Genomic DNA, 16,420 nt, shown 5'->3' on the forward strand with positions numbered 1-16,420 from the left:
TGGAGTTGTAAGATGCACAGCAAATACCACAATCAAAGTTACAGGAGTTGCAACAGTGAATACACCCTTCTCCCAGTTCTCTTAAATGGCTGCAACTCTGTATGCAAAAGCCTGCTAAAGGAAAATCAGAGCGTATCTGCAATGTGGTTCTTCAATTGTTTCTCATGAGCACCACAAAGCACATCTTGTATCAACACACCAGAATAGCACCACCTTCATGGAAAACTAATTAAATAATTTAGGTAATGTAACAGAAGTATCAATTTCTGGTCTAATTTACTTTTCAGATTACCAAACACATTTACTTTTTTATAAAGATGTGTTTGGGCCATTCTATAACAAATAATAAAACTGAGAAAGATCTTGTAAAGAGCCTGCATTGAGCAAGCATGAAGTGCTTTGTGTCAGCAGGACATTCTTGTACGAGTACTCTAAAGAATAAGTGATGTAGAATTTTAAGCCAACAGGATCCACAGTTACCTCAGTAAGGTTAAGGCAGTTTAAAAAAACCCAAACCTTCACCAAAGTCATACTTAAGTGCTCTGTAAAAAAAAGTTCAAATTTTAGCAGATGTGATGCTGTTGAGCTTTCCTGGTTGCCAACACCCCATGGCTTTCTAACATCTTTGATTATTTTATTGTTCCATACTGCATACAAGTTGTAGGAGTCAATGTTATTTCTCTTAACAATCGCTGGCTTTCCAAATGCCAATTGTCCTTTGACATGCTCTGTTTTAAATAAGGGCTGAAGAGCAGTAATGAAGCTAAAGGCCTGCTAAAAAAAAATATACTGTAGTGTTCCATGGTAGTACCGACAGCACACACGTAGTCCTGCATTTAGCTCTCCTTTTGTGGACTATTGCTGCAACACACTGAAGGTGTTAGGGGCTGAGCTGTAAGGAAATGGAACTCCAGAGATTTCAGATCTGAGAGTCCTCTAATTGAAGACAGTGTCTTTATGCAAGACAGGCTAAGGAAAACTTGTGTTACCCAACAGTTACCATTCCTCCCTTGTTCCCAGCAATAATAAAAGCTGACGCAATGTATAAGGTTGCCTTAAAAAAGGCAAATATATTTAATAGTGTATATACAAATTAACTGTTTGGTAATGCTATGCAAGGCAGGAATATCTTTAAGAAACCCTGAGCAAAAAAAAAGGATGTAAATTTTATTTTACACTTATTGCAACATTATTTCTGGTATTTGTTTGCTATATCAACTAATAAAGGAATATGTTAAAAACAGATGTTAAAATAAAACTGGGCATTCTTTCCATTTGCAGCTTATTTAAAAAGAGTTCTGCCCCTTCAGCTTCAGAAAAGGATGTTTAACACGGTAGAAAACAAGCCGAGCCTGAGTTACCCAAGACAACCAATTCCTTTAGCAGAAAGAGTGTCTTCTGTCATCAAAAAGAGCCATCTGGAAGAGCGTTGGCTCCCTGCCAAGAACAACCCTTTAACAACTGCTTGTCGTGCACTTTAAGTAATAACGTTCATAACGGCACAACCTGGAGTGTTGGTAGAGGTCCTACTGGAGGAGCAACGTATTCCTCCTCCCTCAGTAACCGCAAAAGGATGTTCTTCTTATTCTTTGGCCAGTTATAAATGTGAGTGTTCTGCAGCCAGGTAGGCACGTGTTCCTGAAGAACAAGAAAAACAAAAAGCAAATTCTCATAAATCCTCCTGAATCTGTACCAGAACCTTGCAGATTCCATCATACCCTGCCAGGCAAAATTTCATTTTGTCTGTTCTAGGCACTTCCCGTAACAACAAGAAATTTTAATTTGGCTTCAGAATTGTATTTGGGTTCCTAAATAAATGAACTTTGTGTGATCTCACAGCTTGCCTGTCTTCCTTTCTTTTCTGCCATCACATTGGCTAATTTCACCATGTTTCAGAGGGTGTCTGACCTCAATGATAGGCACCTAAAGGCTTGTGAAAATAAACATTGAGAAGGGAGATATTACAGTGCCCCTACCAGGGAAAGGCTGCCACATTAGTAGCTGCTGAAGGATCCACACAACATGTTCAACCTTGAGATGAGAATCAATAGGGAAAGAGCAGGACCCTGGGAGAGTGTTTCTCACCCTGGTAGCCTTCTCCCCGCTCCCTGTGCACCTTCCTTCACCAAGCATGGCATCCTCTGGCCACCTCCTGAGCAGGAGGTTGAGGCTGATGCTGAGCTTGAGAAGAGACTAATGCATGTCCAGATTAGCAGGGTCACATCTCCACCACTCATTGCATCCTGGGAAACGTGCAGCCTTTCAGAGGGGTTGGCTAATGCCCATTAACATAAAGAAGCTGAGATCACCATGGCTCTGGACAACGACAGCAGGCTGATGGAGAGGAGCCTGCTCAGACCTCATGTTCCCATGTCTCCACACCCTTGAGAGGTTTCCTGGATGCGTAGGGGTGAAGGACTATTATCATACCATAGATTAGAAGAGGTCCAAAGACTGATCCCTGACCAAAACCAGCTCACGTCCACTGTGGAGGTGGAAATTTATTTTTGAAGGGCTATTGTTAGAAACACCAGAACACAGCCAAATTGAGACAGCACGTAAGCAACATGAGCAGTCAAAAGACATCCAGCACTTTCACCATGGACCTCTCATTTAGCAGGGCAGTATTTTTCCAAGGTGGCCCCTGTTAGGAGCAGCACAGACCCTGTCAAGTCAGTGAAGCTATCTCCAAGAGGACAGAGCAAAAGGCTGCTGGTATGCACCAGCTCTCTGGCGCCTTGCCAGGGGATGCCCTGGCATGGGCAGCACATGTCCTTCCTGCCAGCAAACAAGCTAGCTGCAGTCCAAATTTTTCAATCCCAAGCATCATGCTTCTCAAATTGGCTGTCTTTTCCTTGGCCTGTACAGCTGTAGGAATGAGGCTGCATTGTTTCCACTGCCCATGGAGTGGTTTATATTAATTGATGCAACCACTTTGTTATATCTATAGGATTTATGTATAAGAAGGAGGTAAGTCACACTGGTACCTACAGATCTATTAGTCTGACCTCACCTAGGCTTCTGAACAAGCAGTCTGGTGAGTGGCAGAGGTGTCTATCATGCCTGGCCTCTTTCTGCAGTGGCTGAGAAAGTACAGGATTTGGTCAATGGTCTCCCCAAAGTGGAGGTTTTAAAATGTTGCTGTTCCAGGTGGACACCTCAATGACCAACAAGGGTAAGATCCAGCAGTGTTCCCTTTGGTAGAAGTATGAATAAGATTTCTTGCCTCCACCTGCAAGTCTGTTTCACAGGAATGGATTTTAATCTTTGTGAACTTTACTCCTTTGACAAAGTTGTTTGAAATTGGCCAAGAAATTCAAAAGTTACTAGGAGAAAGAAAGATAACTATGTTTGCATGCATGTGTGCACACTTATTATATTAAATGCGTTTCTTTACTAAATCTGGTTAAGAGCTATAGAAGGAAATGCAATGAAATACAGCAAGAGTTTACCAAATGAGCCCTCTCTCTGTGATAAGAAACTACACTTTTTGGAGGAAGGGAAATGCAATACACATAGTTGGTTTGGACTTCAGTAAAGCATTTGATACAGGTCCACATGGGAAATCATTAGTTAAGCTTGAAAAGATCAAAATTAGTGTGAGCAATGTATAGTAGGTAAGAAATCAGCAAGTAGTGATATAATGAGAGGAACACTATACATCCAGAGACAGGCTCTGTGCCTTTCTTCCAGAACTGCTCCTGTGACCAATTTCATTTAATATCTTCCATAATGAACTCAGTGCAAAAACCACCTCCATGATAATCAACTCTGGCAATAATTTTAACTTGAGGGAGGTGTGTAGGGGTAAAAGGGTAACTAGAGCTGCTCTTTTGATTCAGAAGGTGAGCAGAGAAAGTAAGAAGGGGGCTTTACCCTGTCCTGTGACACCAGCTGTCATTGTGGGTGGGAGTAATGGGAAAATTATTACTGCCCATTTAATTTTTTGTATTCAGCTGTGTATCTGTAAGCTGAGAGGAAATTCTCTTTACACCATAGAGAGAGTATCTGATAACTGAGGATCAAAGTGGCAGGAAGAGGGCAGAGCATGTTAGTGTGGAGGACAGGGCTGTGCATTCGGGGATGTGTTAGTGGAGCACGGTTTGAGCTCTCCTGTCTTCCCTGGCACCAACCCTGCTCACCTTGCTGCTCTGGCTGCCTCTACTCTGCCAGAGGGAGCCTCCAGCATGGGGCAATCATGGCTTAATGCTTTGGTCATTGGGTGACTGCATCAGGATGACAAATTTCTGTGGATTGGCTCGATGCAAGCCTTGAACCAGCAATACCCAGGTTTCCTTTAGCAGTATACGACATGAAGCTGGAAATGCCAGTTCCACCTTAACTCTGTGTTGTGCTTTTTCCCCTCATTATTCAGTTTCCTAATGAACAGTCTTTGGATCACATAGATCCCTTCCTGTTGGAGGTCGACAAACTTTCACATACTAGCAGTGCTTTATGATGTGCTTTGTATGAGATTAACTCATCTAATAGCCATGTCCCCAGATGAAACCTTCCAAGTCTTGCTTTCCTGTTCTTTTCCTCTGCCTGCTACAGGAGTACTTAAAAATGTAAAGGACAGTATAAAAAAGGCAAAATTAAAGTAATTTGCCTGCCAATATCATCCAATTGTACATATATGTGGCATTTTTCAGGTACCTCACTTCCTCTGACTGCCCACAGACTTCATTACTGCACTGGTGTTCTCCTTCCACCCATGATGTCCTCAGTTATATGATCATTAACTAGTTAGATGAAGATAGATGACATACTAAAGAAATGTGTGGAGAAAGAGAGCAAAGGTTAACAGCAATAGAAAATGCTGATCTGCATAATTTAGATGAGAAAGGCACCTCTCAAAATACTGAAGGGTGACGTGGACTACAGAGGATGGGCAGGAAGGCTGCCTGGAGCCTGATGCTTTGATAGGACCAGCTGAATAAACCACCCCTGGAAATTCCTTATAGATCACTGTCTGAGAGAACCACCGCTATATGCTAAATAGTCCTCTGATACATAAAGTTCAGCCAAAATTAATGTAAGTTTATTGTTCTTGTGTCTGCCTCAAAGCCCAAAGACAGCTATAGTGCCTGCTGGGCCACTTCTCTCTGCAGCACTTAAGGTGCCAAGTGGTTGCAGGCTGTGTGGTCTGTTCATGTGGCAGTCACTCAAGGAGCCCCCAGGGTTAGGAGCAGTACTGCCCTTTCCCCCCAGAACAAGCTGCAAAGACTGACTGAAAATGCTGACCTGTACCCTGCCTGTGGTCTGCCCAATTCCCACCAGCGCTGTCTCCCAGCTTTTCACGCTTAGCAAGTACCAGACTGAGATCATTCAGGAAGGAAGCTGAATGACATGAAATACCAGAGGTACTGTGCATTCCAAAGGACCTCACATATTTTTCAAACCCAGGGACATATTTTTAAATTTCCGTTAAACTGTTGCCTAAATAAAGAATGTTGTTACACTACATTCCACAAGTGCAGTGGGAATTCACAGCCTTACAATCATTTTGACTCATATTCCAAAATTTGGGCATCCAAAGAAATACAAAGAATCCTTCCATACTTTTCCAAAAGGCACCTGTATCTAGGGTTACCTAACAGTGCACACAGCAATTAGTGGTGAAAAGCGAACACGAATACAATACATCCGTTCTACATTTGGGGAAGGATGCAATTTCTCAACTATAACTGAAGCTGTCTTAACTTTTCTGGCCTTGTAAAAATCCAAGAGTTTCTCTTAGAGTGAGGAAGAAGAGATGGGAATCTGTTGCATTGCTTATTTCTTATTCTCAGATGAATCTTCAAAACCAGTAAGGAGGGCAGATGAAATTGCAAGTCCTAAAAAAACTTACAGTTTGCCTTTGATGAGCCCATCAAAGTTCAAGCAACAGCCTAGTACTTTAATATTTATTATCCTCTTTATTTTTATATTCTCAACCCACCCTCTTCCAGATCCTCACTTCACATCAGTCATAAATCTCTCCCATCTCACTCATCAGCATTACATCTGGACAAAATTATAAAAGGGTTAATATAAAAAGCATGTTTGCTGGATAGATTGTCTCTCTCCATTTAAATTCTTTCAATGCTCAAGACAATTTGAGTTTTAGTTGTACATTCATCATCGGAAATACATTTATGTGCTGATTTATATTGTGGATGAAATGTTCTTTATTTGTATGTACATAAAACTATAAACTTTTCATGTAAAATGTAGCTTTGGAATATTACAGTGGGATATTAAGAACCAAGAAATTGAGGGTTTGGGTTTTAAGATTTCATCTGGTGTACTGTGATCAAATAATATGTGTTTAATCATTCAACAAGTATATATGCATGTTACCTTTTTGGCGTTGGGAAAAAGCACAGGGATGAATCTGAAGTTCATACTTCCTTGTTGTATAAACTCAATCTGCATCTAGAATAGAACAAATTGCCAGATTTATTGTAACAACATGTTAACTTTTCTTCGCATGCATCTGAATCCTATGTGTAAAAACATTTGTTGCTTACTTAAAGTGCTCTTCTGTTAAGTGATTTGATCTACTGCTGGTAGACTCAGTATCATTTTGTTTGGCCACTTAATCTGATTCTTCATTACTACAGAAATGATACAGGAGAGATCTGTCAACGTTTCTTGAGCATTTAGTTCTGTGGTGTGAAATAATTGTGGGTTTAGCTGCAGTTGCAATCCATCTAGAACTGATGAAGCTTGACTTGACTAAGGTCCCTGTTCTGTCTCCAACAGGGTGAAAGATTTCAGCTGGAGGCCAGCTCTGTGTCCAGGCTAGGACCCAGCCTTTTCCCCATGTGCCAGCTCTGTGCCTGAGCTGGGATCTAGCCTGTTCTCTGTGTCACCAGAGAGAAGCATCCCGGGAGGGGTAAGGACAGCAAAGTACTGCTGAGCGCTCATCTGTTGGTGACAGTTTCTGAGAAGTCTGACTGCAGGATCAAACTGCGGAATCAGATGGGTTATAGGCTGAGAAAGGCAGCAAACCACGAACTGAGAGAGAATGGATGAGTTTCATGGCTCTGTGGGCTCTTCTGGGCTAAATGTCCATCCTGTGACAGACTGCAGAGATGGGCATCTGTGACTCCCACTGGTCCCCTGCCACCCTGCGCCCCCCAGGAGCCCCGCTTTGCAGCTCTGGCCTTCTCTTTACAATTCCATCTCTCAGTCAGCTTTACTGCTGCCCAAAGAAAGGCCTCAGTTACAGGATGGCCGAAGCGATAGAGGCTGGTTTATAGGGAGGAAGGTCAGGCACTGTTAGATAAGATTGTGTTCAGGGCTATATAACAGGGCAGCAAGGGCTCAAGAAGGTGAAGGAGGGAAAAAAACACTGAACAATAAAGAACATGGAGAAATAAGATGAGCACGTTTAATAGGATTTTTCTTCCTTGAACCTCTTAGCAGATGTTAATGAGCATACGGAGCTGATGAGAGGGAGGATTAATGAATTCCAAAGGGGGGTGTTTAACTATGGGGATTAGGGAAAACAAAGCAAAGAACCTGCCATTTGGAAACAGATTTGTCTTTTGAGAAGAAGAGACAGAGTCTTTGTAAAACAGCAAATGCATGTCCTTGCTTACCATCCTGTGGATGTATTTAGTATGTAAGCCGTGTTCGTCCCTGTCCAGCTGGGATTCAGCCCCTTCCACATCCTGTTTGTATTTTGGACTGATTGCTATGATTATCATCACCGTCTTCTGTTAGGGAGAAAAGCACTTTTATGAAATTGGGAAACGCAGCGTGTTTGGTAGAGGCAGATCGGAAATCTGCCAGTTTGTGTTTTAAGTGATCTTTATGTTCTTGGCAAACACGAGAGGATCTCATTCATTCTGGCAGGAAATACAGGAGAACTCGTACACTCATTCTCCTCATTATTTCTCGAGATCTCATAATATAGAAAATCTAAATGGCAAGAGATATATTAGCAACTACCAGTTCACAGTTGGAATCCCTGTAATAAAAAGCTACTTTTTATCAGTTTAGAGTGTCTATGTACATACACAGAAAAGTTTTATCTTCAAATTCAGACCTAAATGTTTTCCAACAGCTTATGCTTAATGCATCTATTTAACCATCTATGGCTTTTTATACATAAAGCCACTAAAAGCATTATGTTGCCTATGGAAGTTACTTCTAGGGCTCTTGGCAACAGAAATGACAACTTTTCTTGCTCATCTCAGTGGTGAAGTGTGCAGAGAGGTGACTGTGCAGAGGGGTGGGCTGCTGCATACAGCCTGGGCAGGTTTAGTAGTACCTAGCAGCTCTGTCCCACCTTGTTGCAGTGGGCCAAAGGCAATGCTACTCACCTTGTCAGGACAGCCTGGATCCTCCCTGTGACCTGTTTAATCCCAGGCCCCCACTGATCTCGGGTTTCCTCAGAGGAGCCATCCTTCATATCCGGGAAACATGTCTCCTCCTTAATGGTGGGCTAGTGAAGAGGCTCAGCAGATGAAAGCCTCCTACTTGTGTTTACCTAGGGCCTGTCTTTCATCCCCACCACATCAGGCTGTGTAAGGCTTCCAAGTCTGTGGCTCACAGTCAGCCTGGCACCTAATTAACTCCTTCTTCCTGTGCAATATCAAGGGAATTTGCCCCACCACAGGGTCAGATACGGTAAGGAGCCATTATCCCTTATACTGACTTAACATACTCCAGAATGACTTTTGCTTGTGCCTGACATGCATGTAAGCACTTACAGATGTTGAGGGTTTGCAGAGACATGCCTGGTTGCACACATCCCCCTGCCTGGGTCCAAGCAGTCCCTTCTTCCTCACACTTGTAATAGTTTTGAAGTCAGAAACTGCCTCTACAATCAATGGAGGAAAGCAAACATTTCTGGGGCAGGCAGTCAGAGAAGGGTCCTCATGCGGAGGCAGGGAATTGCTCTCTGCACATACTGGTTTCTCCTACTGACTGTGCAGGAGTCCCAAAGGAGATCTGCCAGTTTGTATTTTAAGTGATAATGATGATCTTGGCAAAAGGAAGTTCAACCTCGCTTCTAGTTTCAGTACCTCCATTACACATGGTAAGCCCAAGCCTAATTTGTCCTGATGAAAGCCCCAAAAGGCATGACTGCATTACCGCAGCCAGAGGCCCTGAGCTGGCTCTGCATGCAGTGGTACCATGCCTGCGTGGTAGTACACCTGAGCTAAGGGTGTCCTGCTGGACAGCTATAGGAAACCTGTGCAGTGCTCTCTCAGATGGTTGAGCTTCCTTGCTGTGGTTGGGGATAGCCCACCACTTTGTCATCCTGTTCCTGAGCCATGGAGATCTGTCCAGATTGAGTCAGAGGCTTGATGGCTACCCAGCAAGGCATGAATCAAAGGAAGCCACCCCATGTGTTGAGTGACAGAATTGCTGGTTTGTCTCCAGCTGTGCCAGCAAAATGGCTTGATCCTAAAGGAGATGTGTACTCACTGCTCAGTTTAACTCCAGAGGAAGTTTTTGCTGCAGGGGACTGCACTGGCAGCAACATAAATCTCTATTTTACTTCTTAGATAGATACAAAGTGATGAGAGCAAATCTATCATTCGATTAAGAGAATACCAATTCCCAGTTTACATATAGGAGGTTTACCCAGAAGAACCCTTCTGTGTTTTAGATAGCAATGTAAAAGCTACAAGTGAGAAGCAGGATGAACATTAGCTACTACTATGCAGCCTGGGATGAAATACATATATCATTTTAACAAAGCATAGCTAAAAACCACTACTTGAAAACGAGATGGAGGAACAACTTGTCCAGTGGCAGCTTCAGGCTGAATTTATCAGCCAGCATTGGAATTTGGCAGGAATGCCAGGATTAGCACTTCATTTCTTAAAGAAAGAGCTTTGGGACCATAAGATACAGAAGTGAATGAGATTTGCCTATGCTCTCTCTCAAGGCCCCTGCCATTTCTGTAGGGGCAAGGAAGGAGTTTTGCATTTTGTTTCTGCTCCTGTTGCTATTAGAATAATGCAACCATTTTCCTCAGGTCACCTCTGCCATGAACAAGGTTAAATTGCCTTCACATACATCACCTAGGTAGCGCTCCATCCACTTAATGATGTCAATACCTCGTACTGAGTCCTCAAATATATCAATCTGCAAGAGAATGAAAGTCTGTGATGAGCAACGCTGTTTTCAGCACAAATCCAAAACAGCCCCATACTAGCTACTGTGAAGAAAATTAACTCTATCCCAGCCAAAAGCAACCCAAAGGGTATATACCGAGTGTCAATTTTTAGCTTCATATTGAACTACATTTCCAGGGTGTGTGGTGGGAAGTCAGCCAGGTCACTTATACTGGATGCAGTAACCCAGACTTCAGCGACAGCAGAGAGGTGAAGGACTTCATAGGACTGAATATGACCAACACCACTCACTTCTCTGTGCGCTCAGTAAACCCAGAAACTGGCAAGCAATGACTGCTTTTGATAGAAGAGTTATGTTCTCTCAAGTCTTTCTCTTTCCCTCTTTGAAAGTGGGGAACATACTTGTTGCCCTGGTTTGGGGCCACTTTGTCATATTTATTATTCTGCAGCAGGGTCCAACAATCGCCTGTCCAGCAAAGGTGCTATTAATGAGCCTTCTACTCCATACCTCTATGGTGTCCAAAGCTTTTTTATGAATTGGTCATAGTACAGAACTGCAGGAGAGAAGTATAACTGCAGTCTCTGGAAAAAATCTTTGATTCATGAAAATAAATAAGCATGTGCAAAGCGCCCCACCAAGCCTCATTCAGTTTAATGATAGCCACTTGCTTAAATGCTTTCCTGAATTGAAGCCAAAGAGTGAAGGTTGAGGGGTCAGATAGCATATGCACTTGAAATAAGAAAACATGAATCAAGATTTTGATGAACACCGAATCCTAGAGCCTCTGTGGATGATTCCCTTAGAGAGGGCTGTTATGACGAAGCAAACTCACAGAAGTTAAATGAAAATCTGGATAGTTTATGGGATTAGACAGTAGGACACAGACCTTTTCAGTCCAGTAATTTTACAATCCCTTTTAAAAGTATAACAAAGCAAATGAAACCATGAGATGGGCTGTTTCATTAAGCTGTGTGAAATACACTGATTTTAGATCATTTTTTAGCAGAAAGGTTCTTCACATCTGAAGAAACAATGATATAATAGCACTGCAGAAAAAAATCTGGGATGGAATGAACATGAAAATTGACCTTTTTTAATATTGATATTACAGATCAAATATGAGAAAATGTTAATGATATAGGTCACAAAACCTCATACCATCGCCCATCTGGTATCTGGTGTCATAAAATGAAATTTTCCAGGGTCATTATTAAAACATATTTCAAAGCACAAAATTCAGTTAAAATATGTGCAAACAAAAAGGCAAATCATTTAAGTTACAACTTTTAAAGCCAAAGCTAATTAATTCTTTTTGTATCTTCTTTAACGTACAAAATGCGATGATAAACAGAAAAACATCTAAATGGACAGTGTACTGCCTCTGCTTTTTTAAAAAAATGTCATTTTTTCCCCTGGCTGAAAGTCATTTTCTCCAGAAGGAATACGTACAGCAGTTTGAAATCCATTTACAAGCAGGAAGTTCACAAATTTCATAACCTCCACTGCTGTGTCCACCGAATAGGTTATGAAGACCTTGCCTAGGAGAGAGAGTCCATGTGAACAGGCAATACGTCAAAATACATCACTCGGAGTGTGAGATTTTCACAGCCCTCTTTTTCCACTGCACTACGGGTTCTGCCCACCTATGTCTCTTCTGATTATTTACAAAACATGTGAGATAGCACATGGTAGTGCTGAACTCAACCCCCTGTACAGAAAGCTTGCTCTAGGTTTAAACTCCTCCTGCCTTGCCACTGACAAGCGTCCCGGCGGAAGCTGCAGAGAGTAACACTGCTCTGCCACACGCCCTGACCTGCTGCCAGAACGGCTGCTCCCCCAGCCCTTTGGCATATGTGGGGTTGGGACCTCACCCAGAGCTTGTGCCACCTGTGCTGGCTGCAACCAGCACAGCTTTTCCCCAGACCTCATGGATCTGACTGAGAGCTGGAGCAGCCCCCACGCATGCCTCACCTTACTGCCGCATTAACTCCCCGTTCAGGCAGGATGGATGGCTGATGACAGCAATGTCTTCAGCTGTCCTTGCCATCATGGAAGGAGTTTTCTTACTAACTAAAGAATCATGGATTTGCAGGTCAGAGTAAACCAGCTGGCTATAATCTAATCCAGCTGTGCGTGTATCACAAATGACACAATTTTATCCAGTAATTCCTGCATCTAGGACAGACTAACTAATAAAATAGGGTCTATCCAAAACAAGGTATCTGGTGTCATAACTCACTCCTATAGGCCAGAGAGATGCAACTCTGGATTTGAAAGGTGATGCACAAAACAAAGAATAAGGGAAAAATCAAAACCTCAGGAGAGATATGGAGGTTCTTAGCAATGGTCTATCTCACCTGCTAGCCAGCATGGCATTAAAAAGGAAGCCAGTTTTCTGAAACCTGACTGTCCCATAAGAGTTGAAGAGTGAAAGCAGTGCAGAGGCTGGTGGCTGGGGAGGCACCTCAGCCAATGCCTGTGCTGCCCTCAGCCCTCAGTGTGTCCTCCCGGCCCAAAGTCATACCCACTCATCAGGTCAGGGAGAAACTGAGGTCGAGACTCGACCTATTTGTCTGGTTTGGGACAGCCAGAAATGCTTTATCCCCAGGGCTTTGTTTGTTATTAGTGTTTTACTGTAAGCTTCAGTGCCTCCTGCCTCAAAGGGACATCCTGTTTAGCAAGAAGTCATGAAAGCAATCTAAATGGTATTTATTTTTTGTAAACAAAATAACAAGCAATTAATGACAATTATGTTTTCAGGATTCAAGGGTATAATTCCATCCTGCCAAACACAAATGCTCACACTCTACAGATGTGATGATACTCAGTATTTTCTTTTCTTGTTGTCTGTGTGTCTTAATGTCGTTCCCCCTGCCTTGTCCCCCCCCGGAGCTTTCCCACCTAAAGCTGTCAGGCTGCGCCATAAAATCTTGCACAGAACAAATTTGCTAACCACTTACGCAACTCCTCCGGCAAATTGCTGGTTCTCAGAGTTCCCTTGGCTGCAGGGTTACTGAGAGGTCTCGGGATGGCAGCTGGAGATGGAAAATTGTCAGCAGGACAACAGCATGCTTCGTCTGGGCCACACGCCCTGGGGGACAGCTGACCATTAGGTAGCTGGTTGTATAGCTGGTTTCTACAAAGAAAAGTGAGGATTTAAAAAATATTTCTTTTCAAGCAAGAGTCAGATTTTTTTTTCTTTCAATAACACACTAAGAACTATATCTGCATATTAGCTAGGAAAAGTTCTTGGAGAAATGCTTAGCTTGGCATTTCTCCTTAGTTATTACAGCATCTTTTGAACGGATACCTTGGTGACAGTCTACCACAAGAAGCAGTTTATTGCAGAAGCAACATTAGCCACAGGAAGTAAATGTACCTCATAGCTTAAAGCTGTTCAGTCTGCAATCAGCAGAAGCAAAGGCCATTTCTGAGCAAGAAATAATGCCGTGTCAGGGATGCTGTTATGCACGTATGGGAGTAGGGTGGCACTTGGGTAACCTCTTCCCATTATCTAAAGGGTGCTTCATGGCACCTCAGATGCTCTCAGGGTGTCCTGTGCAGCACAAGAGGCACAGCACAAGGTGGGGATTGGGAAAAATGGGGGTACAAGGGCACTTGACTTCTAGCTCTGGCACAGCTTGGAAGATCTCCAGTTTTGGACAAAACTCAAAGTTTTACTAAAGGGAACAAAGTTAATTTCTTGACCAGCAACAGCAACATCCAAGAAGGATTTCTCATGTCAGGGATCTGTGCTCCAGACCTGCAGTAACATTGCCTAGTGTCTTTGCTATCATAACAAACCCAGAGAAAGGGATGATGTTAGAAAGCTGAGTGGTTCTTGTCCTGCTATACTTTGTCCTCACAGTTTAATAGGAAGGGGAACCTACAGAGATTTTTATGTGAGGGTGCTTTGAATCTGATGGGTTGAATCTGCTGGACAAGTGTTAGGATTCTCTGAGAGCTTTTGCCCACAGAGCAGTGACGTTTAGTCAATCAAGCCCACTCTCTTTTTTTTCTTTGCCTTCCTTAAATGAATGATGACAGGCTGGTCACAGCATGTTTTCTGTTGTCACATTAAGATTTGTTTTATTCATTTTGGTACAGATGTTTTCTGTTACAAAATACTCTATAGGCAAATATTACCAACATATAACTGCCGTTCCTGGAATCAGCATGCAAACACCAGCCACACAGCCGCAGGACAGACCCCGCATATTCTGGGTTTCTTTTAGCAGAAGAAAGTACCAAGAAAGGCAACATGTACCCCATCAACTGCCACAAAAAACTACCCTGTGGCTAATTTACAGATCTTCCCAAAATTTCACCTTACCTAACAAATGCACCAAAAATTAGGAACCTGTTTTAAAACTTTACTACTGCAAAGGACACCCGCTATTCCTCAGTATTTTTACATTTTCATACATATCTTCAGTGCAGCCTCTGCTGCAGGTACTGCCTTATCTTGCTCTCACTTTTCTGCCACAGCACCTAACTTTTCACAGACCAGAGCAGTGCGGCATTTCAGTTGTCCGCCCTCTTTTTTTCCGGCTCTTCTCTCAGTTTTCTGCCAAGACCATGTCACATAAGTGGACATTTTCAAACACAGATGCCTGTAAGTTTAGCACCTCTGAAAGTATTGTGGCACTTAAATAAAAATGGTCTGATTTCAGAAGTCCTCAATACGTGAAGCTTCAATTTGTTTTCAGGTAGGTGAGTCTAGAGAAAACCCTGCATGAACAGTATTTCCCATCTGTTAATGACATACTTTTAAGGAGGGAGATACAAGGTCTGGTAAATTAGTATTTGAAAACCATTCAAAAAGCCGTGGATGAAAAGTGCTAGACATGTGGTGTTTTATTGCCACATGAAAAATCTTAGAAAAGGCTGCAAACTACAATGTAGAGAGATAGCAGTGATGGATATTTTTTTTCTCTGAACTACTGAAGAGATAAGAACGAAATCACTGGAAGCCAGTGGTTGAGGCGTCCCAGGCTGGTACAGCATAAAGCTGAAAACCGCAGTGAGCCTTCGAATTGACCTCTGCTCTCGAGCAGGAGAGCTCTAAGGTTTCAGCTGAGAGATTTTTCAATCCCTCATCCTTTAACCTTCAAGCGTTTATCTTCCTTAATGCGTGCATTTCAGGGTGTGCTGTAACAACATATCAGGTATCTGGCTTTGAAGTTCTCTAGGGTAAGGTCAGGCCCCTGTAGGGTGTAAAATAGCAAATAAAGAAAACTACCCAGCATCTCTCACGTACCCCTGCAGCCTGGGCATGCTAACATTACAAGGCTTCAGAATTATTGCTTGAAAGCCCACAAAATCAGATCAGAGGAGCTTCCACCGCGCACAACCCATCCCCCCCTCGGCATACTTACGGGAATCGAGGAGGAGCAGGGGAGGAGCATGTCCTCTGGGGTGGTTGGGCTCCGGTGCCCTTGGGAGCACGAGGGTTTGAGTAATTTGGGATGACTTGCTGGGCTGGGCGGATAACTCTCATGCAAGGTCCAGGAACAGGAGGAAGAGGTTGTGATGTATGTGCAGTATGTTGGTAAGGAGCTCTGCCATCTGGGAGGGCGAGAAAATAAAGGCAGCAGCTATCATTTCAGCCAATACATTTTTGCTTCAGTTTGCGTTTATTCCTTCCCAGGCACGTCCTCCTTTATGTCGTGGGAAACTGAGCAGTTTGGTGGCGTTTGCAGGTATCTCAGTCTGAGAGAAGCCAAATCAAGGAACGTTTTACAGCCTGAAGTTTCCTATTTCCCATTCACATGTGGCTTGGTTCAGATCCCCGCCCTGGGTTGGGCTGTTGGGACAACTGACAGTTAAACATTCAGGGCTGCTTTGTCCCTGCACTTAACATGTGTCAGTGTTTTTTGGTTAGGTTTTGGGGTTGGGGTTTTTTTTTGTTTTTTTAATTTCTTTTTGGCAATAACTTGTGAAAATTAATCATTCCAACATTCTCATGAAAGCAGATGCAAAATCCTGGAACAAATCAGTTTGCAACACTAAGGCTAAACAGACTGTGATTATTGTAAATGAAAAGAGAAAAAAACAGTCTTCTGGTTTGTTACTTCACCCTGTATGAATTTTCTGCCTAAGTGACCTTTTGAGGCCTTTTAGCTGCTCCTGTTGCCATCCAGGAGGCTGCAGGGGAAGTCCAAAGTGACAATTCTGCTCAAGTAATTCTGAAAAACGTTACTGTTGTTGGCTGTGCACACGTAATGCTGTTTATTAACTAACGTACAGTGGAACTGTTGGCATAAACTGAAAGAGAAAGCAATGTAAGCTGTTTGTTTCCCAAACAGGGAAAACTATTTCCCCCCCCCCCCCCCCC

General features: G+C 42.9%; 1 protein-coding gene across 3 annotated transcripts in view; it reads right to left on the reverse strand.

Annotated features, from left to right (window-relative positions):
• Positions 1–1,156: 1,156 nt before the first annotated feature.
• TRAF3IP2 (TRAF3 interacting protein 2) overlaps positions 1,157–16,420 on the reverse strand; it is a 27,057-nt gene continuing 11,793 nt past the window's right edge. For all 3 annotated transcript variants that reach the window (XM_026846364.1, XM_026846363.1, XM_026846365.1), the window contains 7 exons: positions 15,462–15,651; positions 13,044–13,219; positions 11,533–11,621; positions 10,024–10,092; positions 7,590–7,706; positions 6,343–6,417; positions 1,157–1,638 (listed from right to left, as the gene is read on the reverse strand). In XM_026846364.1, coding sequence (XP_026702165.1) covers positions 1,492–1,638; positions 6,343–6,417; positions 7,590–7,706; positions 10,024–10,092; positions 11,533–11,621; positions 13,044–13,219; positions 15,462–15,651 — 863 coding nt within the window. In that variant the 3' untranslated portion in view covers positions 1,157–1,491. The remainder of the gene's footprint in view (positions 1,639–6,342; positions 6,418–7,589; positions 7,707–10,023; positions 10,093–11,532; positions 11,622–13,043; positions 13,220–15,461; positions 15,652–16,420) is intronic.

Source organism: Athene cunicularia (assembly GCF_003259725.1).
Source record: "Athene cunicularia isolate RWA chromosome 3 unlocalized genomic scaffold, athCun1 chr3_part1, whole genome shotgun sequence".
NCBI lineage: Eukaryota > Metazoa > Chordata > Aves > Strigiformes > Strigidae > Athene > Athene cunicularia.